This window comes from Lithobates pipiens, unplaced genomic scaffold (genome assembly GCF_037356315.1).
Source record: "Lithobates pipiens isolate NorthernLeopardFrog02 unplaced genomic scaffold, aLitPip1_a1.2 Scaffold_18, whole genome shotgun sequence".
Taxonomy (NCBI): domain Eukaryota; kingdom Metazoa; phylum Chordata; class Amphibia; order Anura; family Ranidae; genus Lithobates; species Lithobates pipiens.
The window spans coordinates 649,524,880-649,541,987 of record NW_027507758.1 but is presented as its reverse complement, the minus strand read 5'-3'; the positions used below and the strand labels follow the sequence as shown (position 1 = coordinate 649,541,987).

The window sequence follows — 17,108 nt, the reverse complement described above, 5'->3', positions numbered from 1 at the left end:
CTGGGAAGGGAAGAGGGATGTCTGGGAAGGGAAGAGGAACATCTGGGAAGGGAAGAGGAACATCTGGGAAGGGAAGAGGAACGTCTGGGAAGGGAAGAGGAACATGTGGGAAGGGAAGAGGGATGTCTGGGAAGGGAAGAGGAACATCTGGGAAGGGAAGAGGGATGTCTGGGAAGGGAAGAGGAACATGTGGGAAGGGAAGAGGGATGTCTGGGAAGGGAAGAGGGATGTCCGGGAATGGAAGAGGGATGTTTATGAAAAGAAGAGGAACATCTGAGAAGAGAATAGGGATGTCTGGGAAGGGACAAAGCTTGTCTGAGAAGAGAAGAGGAACATCTGGGAAGAGAAAAGGAACATCAGGGCAGGGAAGAGGAACGTCTGGAAAGGGAAAAGGAACATCCATTCGGGGAAGATGAACATCAGGGAAGATAATAGTGATGTCTGTGAAGGGACAAAGGATGTCTGGAGAGAGAAGAGGAACATCTAGGAAGATAATAGGGATGTCTGGGAAGAGAGGATGAACACCTGGAAAGGGAAGAGGAACATCTGTAAAGGGAAGAGGGATGTTTGTGAAGAGAAGAGAAACATCAGGGCAGGGAAGTTGAACATCAGGGAAGGGAAGAGGAATGTCTGGGAAGGGAAGAGAAAAGAAACATCAAGTCAGGGAAGATGAACACCAGGGAAGGGAAGAGGGACATCTGGGAAGGAAAGAGGGACCTTTGTGCAGAGAAGAGGAATATGCAGGAAGGGAAGAGGAATGTCTGAGAAGATAATAGGGATGTCTGGGAAGAGAATAGGAGCATCAGGGCAGAGAAGTTGAACATCAGGGAAGGGAAGAGGAAGTTAAGAGGGATTTTGTGAAAAGAAGAGGAACATCTGGGAAGAGAATAGGGATGTCTGGGAAGGGACAAAGGATGTCTGGGGGGGGGGGGGGGGGGAGGGGAACATCTGGGAAGATAATAGGGATGTCTGGGAAGAGAAGAGGAACATCAGGGCAGGGAAGATGAACAAATCAGGGAAGGGAAGAGGGATGTTTGTGAAGAGAATAGAGATGTCTGGGAAGGGACAAAGGATGTCTGAGAAGAGAATAAGAACATCTGGGAAAGGAAGAGGAATGTCTGGGAAGGGAAGAGGGATGTCTGGGAAGGGAAGCGGAACGTCTGGGAAGGGAAGAGGGATGTCTGGGAAGGGAAGCGGAACGTCTGGGAAGGGAAGAGGGATGTCTGGGAAGGGAAGCGGAACGTCTGGGAAGGGAAGAGGGATGTCTGGGAAGGGAAGAGGGATGTCTGGGAAGGGAAGAGGAATGTCTGGGAAGGGAAGAGGAACGTCTGGGAAGGGAAGAGGGATGTCTGGGAAGGGAAGAGGAACGTCTGGGAAGGGAAGAGGGATGTCTGGGAAGGGAAGCGGAACGTCTGGGAAGGGAAGAGGGATGTCTGGGAAGGGAAGAGGGATGTCTGGGAAGGGAAGAGGAACGTCTGGGAAGGGAAGAGGAACGTCTGGGAAGGGAAGAGGGATGTCTGGGAAGGGAAGCTGAACGTCTGGGAAGGGAAGAGGGATGTCTGGGAAGGGAAGTGGAACGTCTGGGAAGGGAAGAGGGATGTCTGGGAAGGGAAGCGGAACGTCTGGGAAGGGAAGAGGGATGTCTGGGAAGGGAAGAGGGATGTTTGTAAAAAGAAGAGGAACATCTGAGAAGAGAATAGGGATGTCTGGGAAGATACAAAGGTTGTCTGAGAAGAGAAGAAGGACATCTGGGAAGAGAATAGGGATGTCTGGGAAAAGAAAAGGAACATCAGGGCAGGGAAGAGGAACGTCTGTAAAGGGAAGAGGAACATCAAGTCAGGGAAGATGAACATCAGGGAAGGGAAGAGGAACATCTGGGAAGGGAAGAGGGATGTCTGGGAAGGGAAGAGGAACATCAGGGAAGGGAAGAGGAACATCTGGGAAGGGAAGAGGAACATCAGGGAAGGGAAGAGGAACATCAGGGAAGGGAAGAGGAACGTAAGGGAAGAGGAACGTCTGGGAAGGGAAGAGGGATGTCTGGGAAGGGAAGAGGAACATCAGGGAAGGGAAGAAGAACATCTGGGAAGGGAAGAGGAACATCTGGGAAGGGAAGAGGGATGTCTGGGAAGGGAAGAGGAACATCTGGGAAGGGAAGAGGGATGTCTGGGAAGGGAAGAGGAACATGTGGGAAGGGAAGAGGGATGTCTGGGAAGGGAAGAGGAACGTCTGGGAAGGGAAGAGGAACGTCTGGGAAGGGAAGAGGGATGTCTGGGAAGGGAAGAGGGATGTCTGGGAAGGGAAGAGGAACATCAGGAAAGGGAAGAGGAACATCAGGGAAGGGAAGAGGAACATCTGGAAAGGGAAGGGGAACATCAGGGAAGGGAAGGGGAACATCAGGGAAGGGAAGAGCAACATCAGGGAAGGGAAGAGCAACATCAGGGAAGGGAAGAGCAACATAAGGGAAGGGAAGAGGAACATCAGGGAAGGGAAGAGGAACATCTGGGAAGGGAAGAGGAACGTCTGGGAAGGGAAGAGGGATGTCTGGGAAGGGAAGAGGGATGTCTGGGAAGGGAAGAGGAACGTCTGGGAAGGGAAGAGGAACGTCTGGGAAGGGAAGAGGGATGTCTGGGAAGGGAAGAGGAACATCTGGGAAGGGAAGAGGAACATCAGGGAAGGGAAGAGGAACATCAGGGAAGGGAAGAGGGATGTCTGGGAAGGGAAGAGGGATGTCTGGGAAGGGAAGAGGAACATCTGGGAAGGGAAGAGGAACATCTGGGAAGGGAAGAGGAACGTCTGGGAAGGGAAGAGGAACATGTGGGAAGGGATGTCTGGGAAGGGAAGAGGAACATCTGGGAAGGGAAGAGGGATGTCTGGGAAGGGAAGAGGAACATGTGGGAAGGGAAGAGGGATGTCTGGGAAGGGAAGAGGGATGTCCGGGAATGGAAGAGGGATGTTTATGAAAAGAAGAGGAACATCTGAGAAGAGAATAGGGATGTCTGGGAAGGGACAAAGCTTGTCTGAGAAGAGAAGAGGAACATCTGGGAAGAGAAAAGGAACATCAGGGCAGGGAAGAGGAACGTCTGGAAAGGGAAAAGGAACATCCATTCGGGGAAGATGAACATCAGGGAAGATAATAGTGATGTCTGTGAAGGGACAAAGGATGTCTGGAGAGAGAAGAGGAACATCTAGGAAGATAATAGGGATGTCTGGGAAGAGAGGATGAACACCTGGAAAGGGAAGAGGAACATCTGTAAAGGGAAGAGGGATGTTTGTGAAGAGAAGAGAAACATCAGGGCAGGGAAGTTGAACATCAGGGAAGGGAAGAGGAATGTCTGGGAAGGGAAGAGAAAAGAAACATCAAGTCAGGGAAGATGAACACCAGGGAAGGGAAGAGGGACATCTGGGAAGGAAAGAGGGACCTTTGTGCAGAGAAGAGGAATATGCAGGAAGGGAAGAGGAATGTCTGAGAAGATAATAGGGATGTCTGGGAAGAGAATAGGAGCATCAGGGCAGAGAAGTTGAACATCAGGGAAGGGAAGAGGAAGTTAAGAGGGATTTTGTGAAAAGAAGAGGAACATCTGGGAAGAGAATAGGGATGTCTGGGAAGGGACAAAGGATGTCTGGGGGGGGGGGGAAGGGGAACATCTGGGAAGATAATAGGGATGTCTGGGAAGAGAAGAGGAACATCAGGGCAGGGAAGATGAACAAATCAGGGAAGGGAAGAGGGATGTTTGTGAAGAGAATAGAGATGTCTGGGAAGGGACAAAGGATGTCTGAGAAGAGAATAAGAACATCTGGGAAAGGAAGAGGAATGTCTGGGAAGGGAAGAGGGATGTCTGGGAAGGGAAGCGGAACGTCTGGGAAGGGAAGAGGGATGTCTGGGAAGGGAAGCGGAACGTCTGGGAAGGGAAGAGGGATGTCTGGGAAGGGAAGCGGAACGTCTGGGAAGGGAAGAGGGATGTCTGGGAAGGGAAGAGGGATGTCTGGGAAGGGAAGAGGAATGTCTGGGAAGGGAAGAGGAACGTCTGGGAAGGGAAGAGGGATGTCTGGGAAGGGAAGAGGAACGTCTGGGAAGGGAAGAGGGATGTCTGGGAAGGGATAGCGGAACGTCTGGGAAGGGAAGAGGGATGTCTGGGAAGGGAAGAGGAACGTCTGGGAAGGGAAGAGGAACGTCTGGGAAGGGAAGAGGAACGTCTGGGAAGGGAAGAGGGATGTCTGGGAAGGGAAGAGGAACGTCTGGGAAGGGAAGAGGGATGTCTGGGAAGATACAAAGGTTGTCTGAGAAGAGAAGAAGGACATCTGGGAAGAGAATAGGGATGTCTGGGAAAAGAAAAGGAACATCAGGGCAGGGAAGAGGAACGTCTGTAAAGGGAAGAGGAACATCAAGTCAGGGAAGATGAACATCAGGGAAGGGAAGAGGAACGTCTGGGAAGAGAATAGTGATGTCTGGGAGGGACAAAGGATGTCTTGAGAGAGAAGAGGAACATCTGGGAAGATAATAGGGATGTCTGGGAAAAGAAGAGGAACATCAGGGCAGGGAAGAGGAAAATCTCAGAAGGGAAGAGGAACATATCAGGGAAGGGAAGAGGAAAATCTGGGAAGGGAAGGGAAGAGGGATGTTTGTGAAGAGAATAGGGATGTCTGGGGAGGGACAAAGGATGTCTGGGAAAAGAAGAGGAATACCTGGGAAGAGATACACTTTGACATTGAATACCGTTGTTATGGCTGCAGATCGCTGCCATAACTCCGGTATTTTTAAAAGTAAAGAAACCATGTAAAAAAAAATATATATATATATATATATATATATATATAATAAAATAAATAATAATTGAAAAAAAAGTAAAGAAACTGTGTAAAAATAAAATAAATATAATAAAAAAAATGTAAAGAAACCATGTAAAAAAATAAATAAAAAAATAAATAAATAAATAATAATGTGTGTGTATGTATATATATATATATATATATATATATATATATATATATATATAATAAAATAAATAATAATAATTCAAAACAAAAAAAACTGTGTAAAAATAAAATAAATAATAATTCAAAAAAATGTAAAGAAGCAATGTAAAAATAAAAAATATATAATAAAATAACTAATAAAAAAATGCAAAGTAACTGTGTAAAAATAAAATATATATAAAAAAAAAAATAATAAAAATAAAACAAAATGTAAAGAAACCATGTAAAAAATAAATAAATAAATAATAATTAAAAAAATATATTTTAAACGCCTCTGTCCCCGTGCTTACATGCAAGGGCAAACGAACACATTGATCTGACAGGCATATGTAAACGGTGTTCGCACCACACATGTGAGGTATCGCTGTGATTGTTAGAGTGAGAGCAATAATTCTGGTACTAGTCCTCCTCTTTAACCCTAAACTGGTCACCTGTAAATGCTTTTAAAGTGTAGCCTAATTGAGATTTTTAAATCCATGGCGCCATTCCATAAACATGACATGTTTGGTATCTATTTACTTGGCGTAACATCATCTTTTATATTTTACCTCCTAAAAATTGGGTATTACATTCCGCATTAAAATTCATTAAAGTGTATTTTTTTTTCTTTTTTTTATTGTGTTCAAAAAACCGGTGCGCAAATATTGTGTGACATAAAAATGTGCAACACCCACCGTTTTATTCTCTAGGGCACGGGAGTCTCAAACCGGCAACTCTCCAGCTGTTGCGAAACTACAAGTCCCATGAGGCATTGCAGGGCTGACAGTTACAAGCATGACTCCCACAGGCAGAGGCATGATGGGACTTGTAGTTTCGCGACAGCTTGGGTGGGGGGGGGGGGGGCACCAGTTTGAGACCCCCTGCTATTGGGGCTCAAAAAATATCGAATGTTTGGGGGGGTTCTAAGTAATTCTCTAGCAAAAAATACAAATACACAGATTTATTACATGTGAACAAAAAGCAATTATGTTAATGAGGGATGGGGGAGGGGAAGGACCAGGGGAGGCAAAATATATGTCATCCATACAGTAAGGTACTTATATTGGCTGCATTTAAAGGGACAGGCCAAATGTTTTGTGACTCTGTGTCAGGACTGGTTGGAGATGATGGGTGAGGTTGTAGAGGAATCTGTCAGGGGAGGGGAGGGGGGTGGCGCAGCGCATGCAGCAGAGCAGTCACTGTAAAGCCGTCTCCCGTCATGGCTGCTGAGTCGGCATTTCCTGTAAATTCAATAACCGATCGGCAGACCGAGAGGACTTTGAGAGGCGCAGAAGTGCTGACAGGCGGGGAGTCACATCCACTTCCGATCTTCGGGGGAGGCGATCGATCAAAGTCCGCTCTATACTTCTAATAATAAATATTTAAAGGGCCGGTAACATCAACTCGTACATATAATACCCGACATGGAGGAGAAGAGCCGGATGTTCCACCAACCCGGAGCTCAGAACACGACGGGAGCGGCTTAGAGCGATCAATAAAACCTGCACCCCTATCAGAGTCCCCCCTTATAACAAGGTCCCCATCAGAGTCCCCCTTACATCAGGGTTGCTATCAGAGACCCCCCTTACATCAGGGTCCCCATTAGCACCCCCTCCACCCTTTAAATTAGGGTAAACAACAGAGCCCCACTTACATCAGCTGACCCTATCATTGCCCCCCCTTACATCAGGGTCCCCATTAGAGTCCCCCCTTAGATCAGGGCTGCTATCAGAGTCCCCTCTTACATCAGGGTCCCCATCAGAATATCCCCTTAGATCAGGGTTGCTATCAGAGTACCGCTTTACATCAGAGCCCCCCCTTACATTAGGGTCCCCATCAGAGTAACTCCTTACATCAGGGTCGCTATCAGAGTCCCCCGTTACATCAGGGTCGCTATCAGAGTACCCCCCTTACATTAAAGTCCCCCCTTAAATCAGGGTCCCCATCAGAGTACCCCCTTACATCAGGGTTGCCATTAGAGTACGCCCTTACATCAGGGTCCCCATCAGAATCTCCCCTTAAATCAGGGTCACTATCAGAGTACTTCCTTACATCAGAGTCCCCCCTTACATCAGGGTCCCCATCAGAGTACCCCCTTACATCAGGGTCGCTATCAGAGTACCCCCTTACATCAGGGTCCCCATCAGAGTACCCCCTTACATCAGGGTCGCTATCAGAGTACCCCCTTACATCAGGGTCCCCATTAGCGCCCCCCGCCCTTTAAATTAGGGTAAACAACAGAGCCCCACCTACATCAGGGTCCCCATTAGAGTCCCCCTTTAGATCAGTGTTGCTATCAGAGTACCCCCTTACATCAGGGTCCCCATCAGAATCCCCCCTTACATCAGGGTCCCCATTAGCGCCCCCCGCCCTTTAAATTAGGGTAAACAACAGAGCCCCACTTACATCAGGGTCCCCATTAGAGTCCCCCCTTAGATCAGGGTTGCCTTTAGAGTACCCCCTTACATCAGGGTCCCCATCAGAATCTCCCCTTACATCAGAGTCCCCCCTTACATCAGAGTCCCCCCTTACATCAGAGTCCCCCTCAGAGTATTCCCTTACATCAGGGTCGCTATCAGAGTACCCCTTTACATCAGGGTCGCTATCAGAGTACCCCCTTACATTGGGGTCCCCGTCAGAGTTCCCCCTTACATCAGGGTTCCCATCAGAGCCTCCCTTACATCAGGGTTACTATCAGAGTCCCCCTTAAATCATGAGTCTTCAGTGTCCCCCTTACATTGATTATCCCATGGATCACAGTGGATGCTCTCTGAGAGTCCAGGAGATGCACAACTAAAATCTGGGGTGGTTCAGCGCACCCAAAAACCCCCCCGGACCCAGCATGGTCCTTTAGCACCCAAGATAATAGGGAGGGTGGGGGAGGTGGGTGGCAGGTTAAATACCAAGTGATTAGGGGGGAAGGGACTTTAGATTTAGATTAGGGGGGGCAGGGGCAGGTTTGGTACCCAGAAATTGGAGGGGGGGGCCTTAGAGGGTGGGGAAGGTAGGCGGCAGGTTAAATACCGAGAGTTTTTTTGGGGGAAGGGGCTTTAGAGGGTGGGGGAGGTGGTGACAGGGTAAATACCAAGAGTTTAGGGGGGAAGGGACTTTAGAGAGTGGGGGGGGCAAGGGTGGGTTGGGGGGGCTTTAGATCATGCAGGAGGCAGGTGGCAGATTAAATACCAGGAGTTTTGGGGGAGGGGCTTTAGAGGGTGGGGAAGGTGAGTGGCAAGTTAAATACCCAGAGTTTTGGGGGGAGGGGCTTTAGATAATGCGGGAGGTGGGTGGCAAATTAAATACCCAGAGTTTTGGGGGGAGGGGCTTTAGAGGGTGGAGAAGGAGGGTGGCAAGTTAAATACCCAGAGTTTTTTTTTGGGGGGGGGAGGGCTTTAGAGGGCGGGGGAGGTGGGGGAAGGGATAAATACCTGGTGTTACACATTAACCTGAGTTGTGATGTAACTGGAAAGCCGGACAGTTCAAAAAAAACAGATCCAATCAGAAAACAAAGTAACACGGACAGTTAATGTTCCCTTTTATCTACTTCACTGAAGAAAAAGGGGACCGACTGCCTGACACCCTCATCGTCTAAGTCAGGGGTCTCCAAACTACGGCCCTCCAGTTGTTCAGGAACTACAACTCCCATCATGCCCGGTCATGTCTGTGAATGTCAGAGTTTTGCAATGCCTCATGGGACGTGTAGTTCCCAACAGCTGGAGGGCCGTAGTTTAGAGACCCCTGAACTATGCGATTGTATCCAAACTGCTACATTGTTTCCATTGACAGAACAACGTCACTGATTGGACGTAGATGAGATAAGTAACTGAAAACTGAACAGGCGGCGCGACTTACCTTCACCGCGACCTTCAGCGGAGTCGGGTCGTTAGGACTGGACAACACTTGGCCTTCATAGACTTCTCCGAACGCCCCGTGACCCAATCCTCTGCGGGGAAAAGACAAAGTCACCTTCACCTCTATGGAAACAATGTAATGCCCCTCCCCCCCCCCCTCGCCAGTTTGTGGGGCATTTTAAAATATAAAGGGAGATGAGAGACTGTTACAATACAATGCAAGAGGGTTGGGAGGTCCCTGATCCGGAGAGCTGACAATCTAATAGGATTACAAACGGTTGGTAAAACAATAACTTTATTTATAAAATAAGATACGCTCTTGTGGGTCCCTCTGTTGCGCATTTCTACGTCCCGTTATTAATTGTATATTTATTGTTCATATTCCTAAAGTCCTGATGAAGGGGCCGCAACCTTAAGCCCCTACAAAAGTGTTGGCTTTTATACCCGAGCCCACCAGACCCAGCGGATGACTGAGGGACACCTACTAACAAATGTAGGTAGGCATAGGACACGCCCCCTGCCACACCCTCTTAAAGGAAAATTAACCAAAAAAAGGTTAATTAAATCCAAGGACTTTTTTTTTACCACTAATATTCCTTTATATTGGCTTTTAAAATGTACAAATGCAGCAATCTTAAAATTGGGTGAAAGTTTTAGCTCTGGGAAACACTTTTTGAAAGATAAAAAGTGCATTTTAGACATGTGCAATTCGTTTAGTTCCCAAATTCGTTTTTTAATGAATTGTGACAAATTCGTTAATTCCGAAATTTCAGAATTTTTCACTTTCCAAAATTTCGGATTTCTGAATTTCCGAATTTAGAATTTTTTAAAATTCCGAATTTCCGAATTTAGAATTTCTGAAATTATGAGTTTTGGAAATTCCGAATTTCCGAAATTAAGAAATTCCAAAAATAAGAAATTATGAATTTTCAAATTTCCGAAATTATGAATTTCCAAACTTCCGAATTTTCAAATTTCCGAATGATCAAATTTCCACATTTCCGAAAATTCAAAATTTCGTAATTTTGAAAATTTCGTAATTTTGAAAATTTCGGAATTTTGAAAATTTCGGAATTTTGAAAATTTCGGAATTTTGAAAATTCTGAAATTGGAACATTTCAGAAATTTGAAAATTTGAATTTGGAAGTTTAAAAATTCGGAAATTTGAAAATTTAGAAATTTGAAGATTCGGAAATCCGAAAACTCCAATTTTGGAAATTTGAAAATCTGAATTTTCGGTTTTCCGAATTCAGAATTTTCGCATTTTCAAATTTCCAAATTTTTAACTTTCCGAATAAAGCAAAAAAAGAATGAAACGAAAACAAACAATTTTTTTGTCAGTGCACATGTCTAGTGCATTTTATATAAAACTATAGAGATTAGACAAAAATGAGGGACAAATGAGGAGGAAAGAGGGACAGAGGGACATTGCTCCAAATAACGGACAGTCCCTCAAAATCAGGAACAGTTGGGAGCTGTGGTACCATGTGATCACTGTGACCAATCACAGCAAATCACATGACAATTGTACACAATTGAGTGGCTTCCTTTCATGCCATTCTATGTGTACTGTTGTGATGATCGCTGTGATTGGTCATAGTGATCACTAGTACAGACAGTGTACCATGTACTATGTGATCAGCTCTGGCCAATCACAGCTAACCACAATAGTAAACGCAGAATAAATCACTGTGAAATCAGTGAAATTCATTGGCATAAATGATCATAATAAATTCTGATCACTTCCCCAGAGTAGTACAATGTTAATATGGTAACACTGTATCGCTCTGGTCACAGTGTGTTAAAAAAAAAAAAAAATCAAAAAAAAAATATTTTTAAAAAAATGTTTGTTTTTTTACACACTGTCACCACTCACCAGTCAGTGTCTGTGATCTCCGCCACACCAGTTATATGATTATGCACTGACAGTATGTAAAAAAAAAAAAAATGTATTTCTTTTTTTCCAAAATATTGTGACAAAAAAAATTAAAAGGTCAAAAAACTCGCCATGCCACTTATTAAATACCTTGGACTGTCTACTTTCCAAAAAAAGAGGTCATTTGGGGGGATATTTGTCCTGTCCTGGCATTTTCGGGCCTCAAGAAATGAGATCGGTTGTCGGTAGATTAGGATCGATCGATTGATCAGATATATATATCATGCAGTTTGTGGACTCCATAACTTTCCTACAGACTGAAGAATATTCACCGATTTGGGTTATTTTCACCAAAGAAATGTAGCGGAATACATTTTGGCCGAAATTTACGAAGAAAGATTATTTATTTGCAAAATTTTATAACGGAAACGAAGAAAAACACCTTTTTTCTGTCTTTTTTTTAATTTAGCAAAAGATAAAACAAAAAAAAACAAAAAGAAAGCTCTATTTGTGTGAAAAAAATGATAACATTTCATTATGGTTACAATGTTGCATGACCGCGCAAAAAGACACAAGTCCGTCCAGTTCAACCACAAAAAAAATAAAAATAAAATAATATCAATTGTCTTTTAAAGTGAAACATTGCTGAAGGCTGAAAATAGGCTTGGGCAGGAAGGGGGGGGGGGGGGTGAAAGTGCCCGGTATTGAAGGGGTTAAAGTGTTACAAAACACAGGAGCCTGCGGTCACTATATCTGCTCTTTCACAGTACTAGAAAAGTGCAATTCGCTTCTTTCCCGATTTAATTTTTTAACAAATTTCGACAAATTTGTTAATTCGGAAACATCTGAATTAACGAAAAACCCATTTAACAAATTTTTCTGAATAATCGTAAATTTGAATATTCGAAAGTTCGTAAATTCGTAAATTTGAGAATACGGCCCGGCCAAGTCTCTACAAAGTCTCCGGGCTCCAGGAGCCATCCCAGGATTTATTAATCCTGAAAGATTGAAACGACCAGTTCCCCTTATATCAAACATAGACCCTGGAATGGAGAATGTATCCCTCCCGAGTCTCTACAAAGCCCCCAGGCCCCAGGATTTATACCAGGATTTACTAATCCCGAAAGAAATTGAACGACCAGTTCCCTTTATACCAAACCTAGACCCTGGAATGGAGAATGTATCCTTCGCAAGTCTCTACAGAGTCCCTGGGCTGCAGGATCCATACCAGGATTTACTAATCCCGAAAGATTGAATGACCAGTTCCCTTTATACCAAAAATGGACCCTGGAATGGAGAATGTATCTTTCCCAAGTCTCTACAGAGTCTCTGGTCTCCAGGATACATACCAGGACTTACTTATTCTGGATTGGTTCCTGTAGCCCAGAAGGCTCCATGAGTGCGAAAGACAGAAGCTTTACTAGGAGTTGATCAGTGCACATGCTAACAAGGAACATGCTGATGGGAGGATTGAGTGGCAGAGAGATGAGGTCATCGCTGTGCTGCTTCTCCTTTCACTGTGCAATTCGCTTCGTTCCCAAATAAATTTTTTAACAAATTTCGACAAATTCGTTAATTCGGAAACATCCGAATTAACGAAAAACCCATTTAACACATTTTTCCGAATAATCGTAAATTTTAATATTCGAAAAATCGGAAATTCGTAAAAATTTGAGAATACGGCCCGGCCAAGTCTCTACAAAGTCTCCGGGCTGCAGGATCCATCCCAGGATTTACTAATCCCGAAAGATTGAATGGCAAGTTCCCTTTATACCAAACACAGACCTAGGATTGGAGAATGTATCTTTGCCAAGTCTCTACAGAGTCTCTGGGCTGCAGGATACATACCAGAACTTACTTATTCTGGATTGGTTCCTGTAGCCCAGAAGGCTCCATGAGTGCGAAAGACAGAAGCTTTACTAGGAGCTGATCAGTTCACATGCTAACAAGGAACATGCTGATGGGAGGATTGAGTGGCAGAAAGATGAGGTCATCGCTGTGCTGCTTCTTCTTTCATTGTGCAATTCGCTTTGTTCCCGAATGAATTTTTTAACAAATTTCGACAAATTCGTTAATTCAGAAACATCCGAATTAACGAAAAACCCATTTAACAAATTTTTCCGAATAATCATAAATTTGAATATTCGTAAAAAAAGGAAATTCGTAAAAATTTGAGAATACGGCCCGGCCAAGTCTCTACAAAGTCTCCGGGCTCCAGGAGCCATCCCAGGATTTATTAATCCCGAAAGATTGAACGACCAGTTCCCCTTATATCAAACATAGACCCTGGATAGGAGAATGTATCCCTCCCGAGTCTCTACAAAGCCTCCAGGCCCCAGGATTTACTAATCCCGAAAGATTGAACAACCAGTTCCCTTTATACCAAACACAGACCCTGGAATGGAGAATGTATCTTTCCCAAGTCTCTACAGAGTCTCTGGACTGCAGGATCCATACCAGGATTTATTAATCCCGAAAGATTGAATGACCAGTTCCCTTTATACCAAACCTAGACCCTGGAATGGAGAATGTATCCTTCGCAAGTCTCTACAGAGTCCCTGGGCTGCAGGATCCATACCAGGATTTACTAATCCCGAAAGATTGAATGACCAGTTCCCTTTATACCAAACATGGACCCTGGAATGGAGAATGTATCTTTCCCAAGTCTCTACAGAGTCTCTGGTCTCCAGGATCCATACCAGGACTTACTTATTCTGGAGTGGTTCCTGTAGCCCAGAAGGCTCCATGAGTACGAAAGACAGAAGCTTTACTAGGAGCTGATCAATTCACATGCTAACAAGGAACATGCTGATGGGAGGATTGAGTGGCAGAGAGATGAGGTCATCGCTGTGCTGCTTCTCCTTTCACTGTGCAATTCGCTTCGTTCCCGAATGAATTTTTTAACAAATTTCGACAAATTCGGAAACATCCGAATTAACGAAAAACCCATTTAACAAATTTTTCCGAATAATCGTAAATTTGAATATTCGAAAAATCGGAAATTCGTAAAAATTTGAGAATACGGCCCGGCCAAGTCTCTACAAAGTCTCCGGGCTCCAGGAGCCATCCCAGGATTTATTAATCCCGAAAGATTGAACGACCAGTTCCCCTTATATCAAACATAGACCCTGGATAGGAGAATGTATCCCTCCCGAGTCTCTACAAAGCCTCCAGGCCCCAGGATTTATACCAGGATTTACTAATCCAGAAAGATTGAACGACCAGTTCCCTTTATACCAAACATAAGACCCTGGAATGGACAATATATCCTTCGCAAGTCTCTACAGAGTCTCTGGGCTGCAGGATCCATACCAGGACTTACTTATTCTGGAGTGGTTCCTCTAGCCCAGAAGGCTCCATGAGTGCGAAAGACAGAAGCTTTACTAGGAGTTGATCAGTGCACATGCTAACAAGGAACATGCTGATGGGAGGATTGAGTGGCAGAGAGATGAGGTCATCGCTGTGCTGCTTCTCCTTTCACTGTGCAATTCGCTTCGTTCCCAAATACATTTTTTAACAAATTTCGACAAATTCGTTAATTCGGAAACATCCGAATTAACGAAAAACCCATTTAACACATTTTTCCGAATAATCGTAAATTTTAATATTCGAAAAATCAGAAATTCGTAAAAATTTGAGAATACGGCCCGGCCAAGTCTCTACAAAGTCTCCGGGCTGCAGGATCCATCCCAGGATTTTCTAATCCCGAAAGATTGAATGGCAAGTTCCCTTTATACCAAACACAGACCTAGGATTGGAGAATGTATCTTTGCCAAGTCTCTACAGAGTCTCTGGGCTGCAGAATTTATACCAGGACTTACTAATCCCGAAAGACTGAACAACAAGTTCCCTTTATACCAAACATAGACCCTGGAATGGAGAATGTATCTTTCCCAAGTCTCTACAGAGTCTCTGGGCTGCAGGATACATACCAGAACTTACTTATTCTGGATTGGTTCCTGTAGCCCAGAAGGCTCCATGAGTGCGAAAGACAGAAGCTTTACTAGGAGCTGATCAGTTCACATGCTAACAAGGAACATGCTGATGGGAGGATTGAGTGGCAGAAAGATGAGGTCATCGCTGTGCTGCTTCTTCTTTCATTGTGCAATTCGCTTCGTTCCCGAATGAATTTTTTAACAAATTTCGACAAATTCGTTAATTCAGAAACATCCGAATTAACGAAAAACCCATTTAACAAATTTTTCCGAATAATCATAAATTTGAATATTCGTAAAAAAAGGAAATTCGTAAAAATTTGAGAATACGGCCCGGCCAAGTCTCTACAAAGTCTCCGGGCTCCAGGAGCCATCCCAGGATTTATTAATCCCGAAAGATTGAACAACCAGTTCCCCTTATATCAAACATAGACCCTGGATAGGAGAATGTATCCCTCCCGAGTCTCTACAAAGCCTCCAGGCCCCAGGATTTACTAATCCCGAAAGATTGAACAACCAGTTCCCTTTATACCAAACACAGACCCTGGAATGGAGAATGTATCTTTCCCAAGTCTCTACAGAGTCTCTGGACTGCAGGATCCATACCAGGATTTATAAATCCCGAAAGATTGAATGACCAGTTCCCTTTATACCAAACCTAGACCCTGGAATGGAGAATGTATCCTTCGCAAGTCTCTACAGAGTCCCTGGGCTGCAGGATCCATACCAGGATTTACTAATCCCGAAAGATTGAATGACCAGTTCCCTTTATACCAAACACAGACCCTGGAATGGAGAATGTATCTTTCCCAAGTCTCTACAGAGTCTCTGGTCTCCAGGATACATACCAGAACTTACTTATTCTGGAGTGGTTCCTGTAGCCCAGAAGGCTCCATGAGTACGAAAGACAGAAGCTTTACTAGGAGCTGATCAGTTCACATGCTAACAAGGAACATGCTGATGGGAGGATTGAGAGGCAGAGAGATGAGGTCATCGCTGTGCTGCTTCTCCTTTCACTGTGCAATTCGCTTCGTTCCCGAATGAATTTTTTAACAAATTTCGACAAATTCGTTAATTCGGAAACATCCGAATTAACGAAAAACCCATTTAACAAATTTTTCAGAATAATCGTAAATTTGAATATTCGAAAAATCGGAAATTCGTAAAAATTTGAGAATACGGCCCGGCCAAGTCTCTACAGAGTCTCTGGGCTGCAGGATCCATACCAGGATTTACTAATCCCGAAAGATTGAATGGCAAATTCCCTTTATACCAAACACAGACCTAGGATTGGAGAATGTATCTTTCCCAAGTCTCTACAGAGTCTCAGGGCTGCAGGATTTATACCAGAATTTACTAATCCCGAAAGATTGAATGACCAGTTCCCTTTATACCAAACATAGACCGTGGAATGGAGAATGTATCTTTCCCAAGTCTCTACAGAGTCTCTGGTCTCCAGGATACATACCAGAACTTACTTATTCTGGAGTGGTTCCTGTAGCCCAGAAGGCTCCATGAGTGCGAAAGACAGAAGCTTTACTAGGAGCTGATCAGTTCACATGCTCAGGGCCGCTGTTAAAAATCATGGGGCCCCGTACAGTCTACCTGGCGGGGGCCCCCCACATAAGCCTGAACCTGAGCACCCCTCCCTCTAACCCGTGGACTGTGTACAATGGAGAAATGCAGGGTTTAATATACATATACTGTATATTAACGCAATAGAAAGTACAGCAGGGAAAAGACTTTCACTCTGGGCACGGTGAATACCCACAATATTTTAGATATGTGGGAGAGCAGTATGCAGTATGGCCAACTTTATGCTCAGAGCCCGGGCCCAGTCTCTACCTCCACCTAACATCCCCCGACTTCACAAGTACCTGGTCCTGCTGGCTTCTTTTATCTGGGGTCCTCATGCAGTGCTTCTCCTGGGGTGGGGGGCTTGGATCCTCTGGATCTGGGAGCGTGGGGACCGGCCAGAAGCTGAGCTCCTCTAAAACCTCTGCTCCTTCCACCTGGGCACGAAGTTGGACAGCCGGAAGCAGAAAGCAAAGTATTTAAACACTTTCGGGAGTAATCTGCAGCCGTATATGTCCAGACAATTGCATTGAATGAATGAATGAATGAATGAAATACTTATATAGCGCACAATGCGAACTGAATCGCCTCTAGGCGCTGTGGCGAGCTTTGATTTTGTAGTTGTAGCTGATGTACTACAGCTTTCTCCATGATCTTAGAAATGGTGTTGAGGCTTGTAATCGGCCTACGGTTGTTTGGATCCTGAGGGTCCAGGTTTGGTTTCTTGAGTAGAGGTTTGACAATGCCTTGTTTGAGGATGGTGGGAACAATCCCTTCGTGGAATGGTCGGTTTATGAGGTGGGTTATGGGCCGGCGTATTGATATAGAAGAGACTGGGACTTGTGTAATGTAGTGTATGTAATAGTCTGGACATACGGCTGCAGATTACTCCCATAAGTGTTTAATTAATTTGCTTTCTGC

General features: G+C 44.7%; 1 protein-coding gene across 1 annotated transcript in view; it reads right to left on the bottom strand.

The window, feature by feature from the left end:
• Positions 1 to 17,108, bottom strand: part of LOC143989331 (ALK tyrosine kinase receptor-like) — a 318,070-nt gene that overhangs the window by 84,118 nt on the left and 216,844 nt on the right. Inside the window, exon 16 of the mRNA XM_077489419.1 lies at positions 8,803 to 8,893. Within this exon, the coding sequence (XP_077345545.1) occupies positions 8,803 to 8,893 (91 nt within the window). The remainder of the gene's footprint in view (positions 1 to 8,802; positions 8,894 to 17,108) is intronic.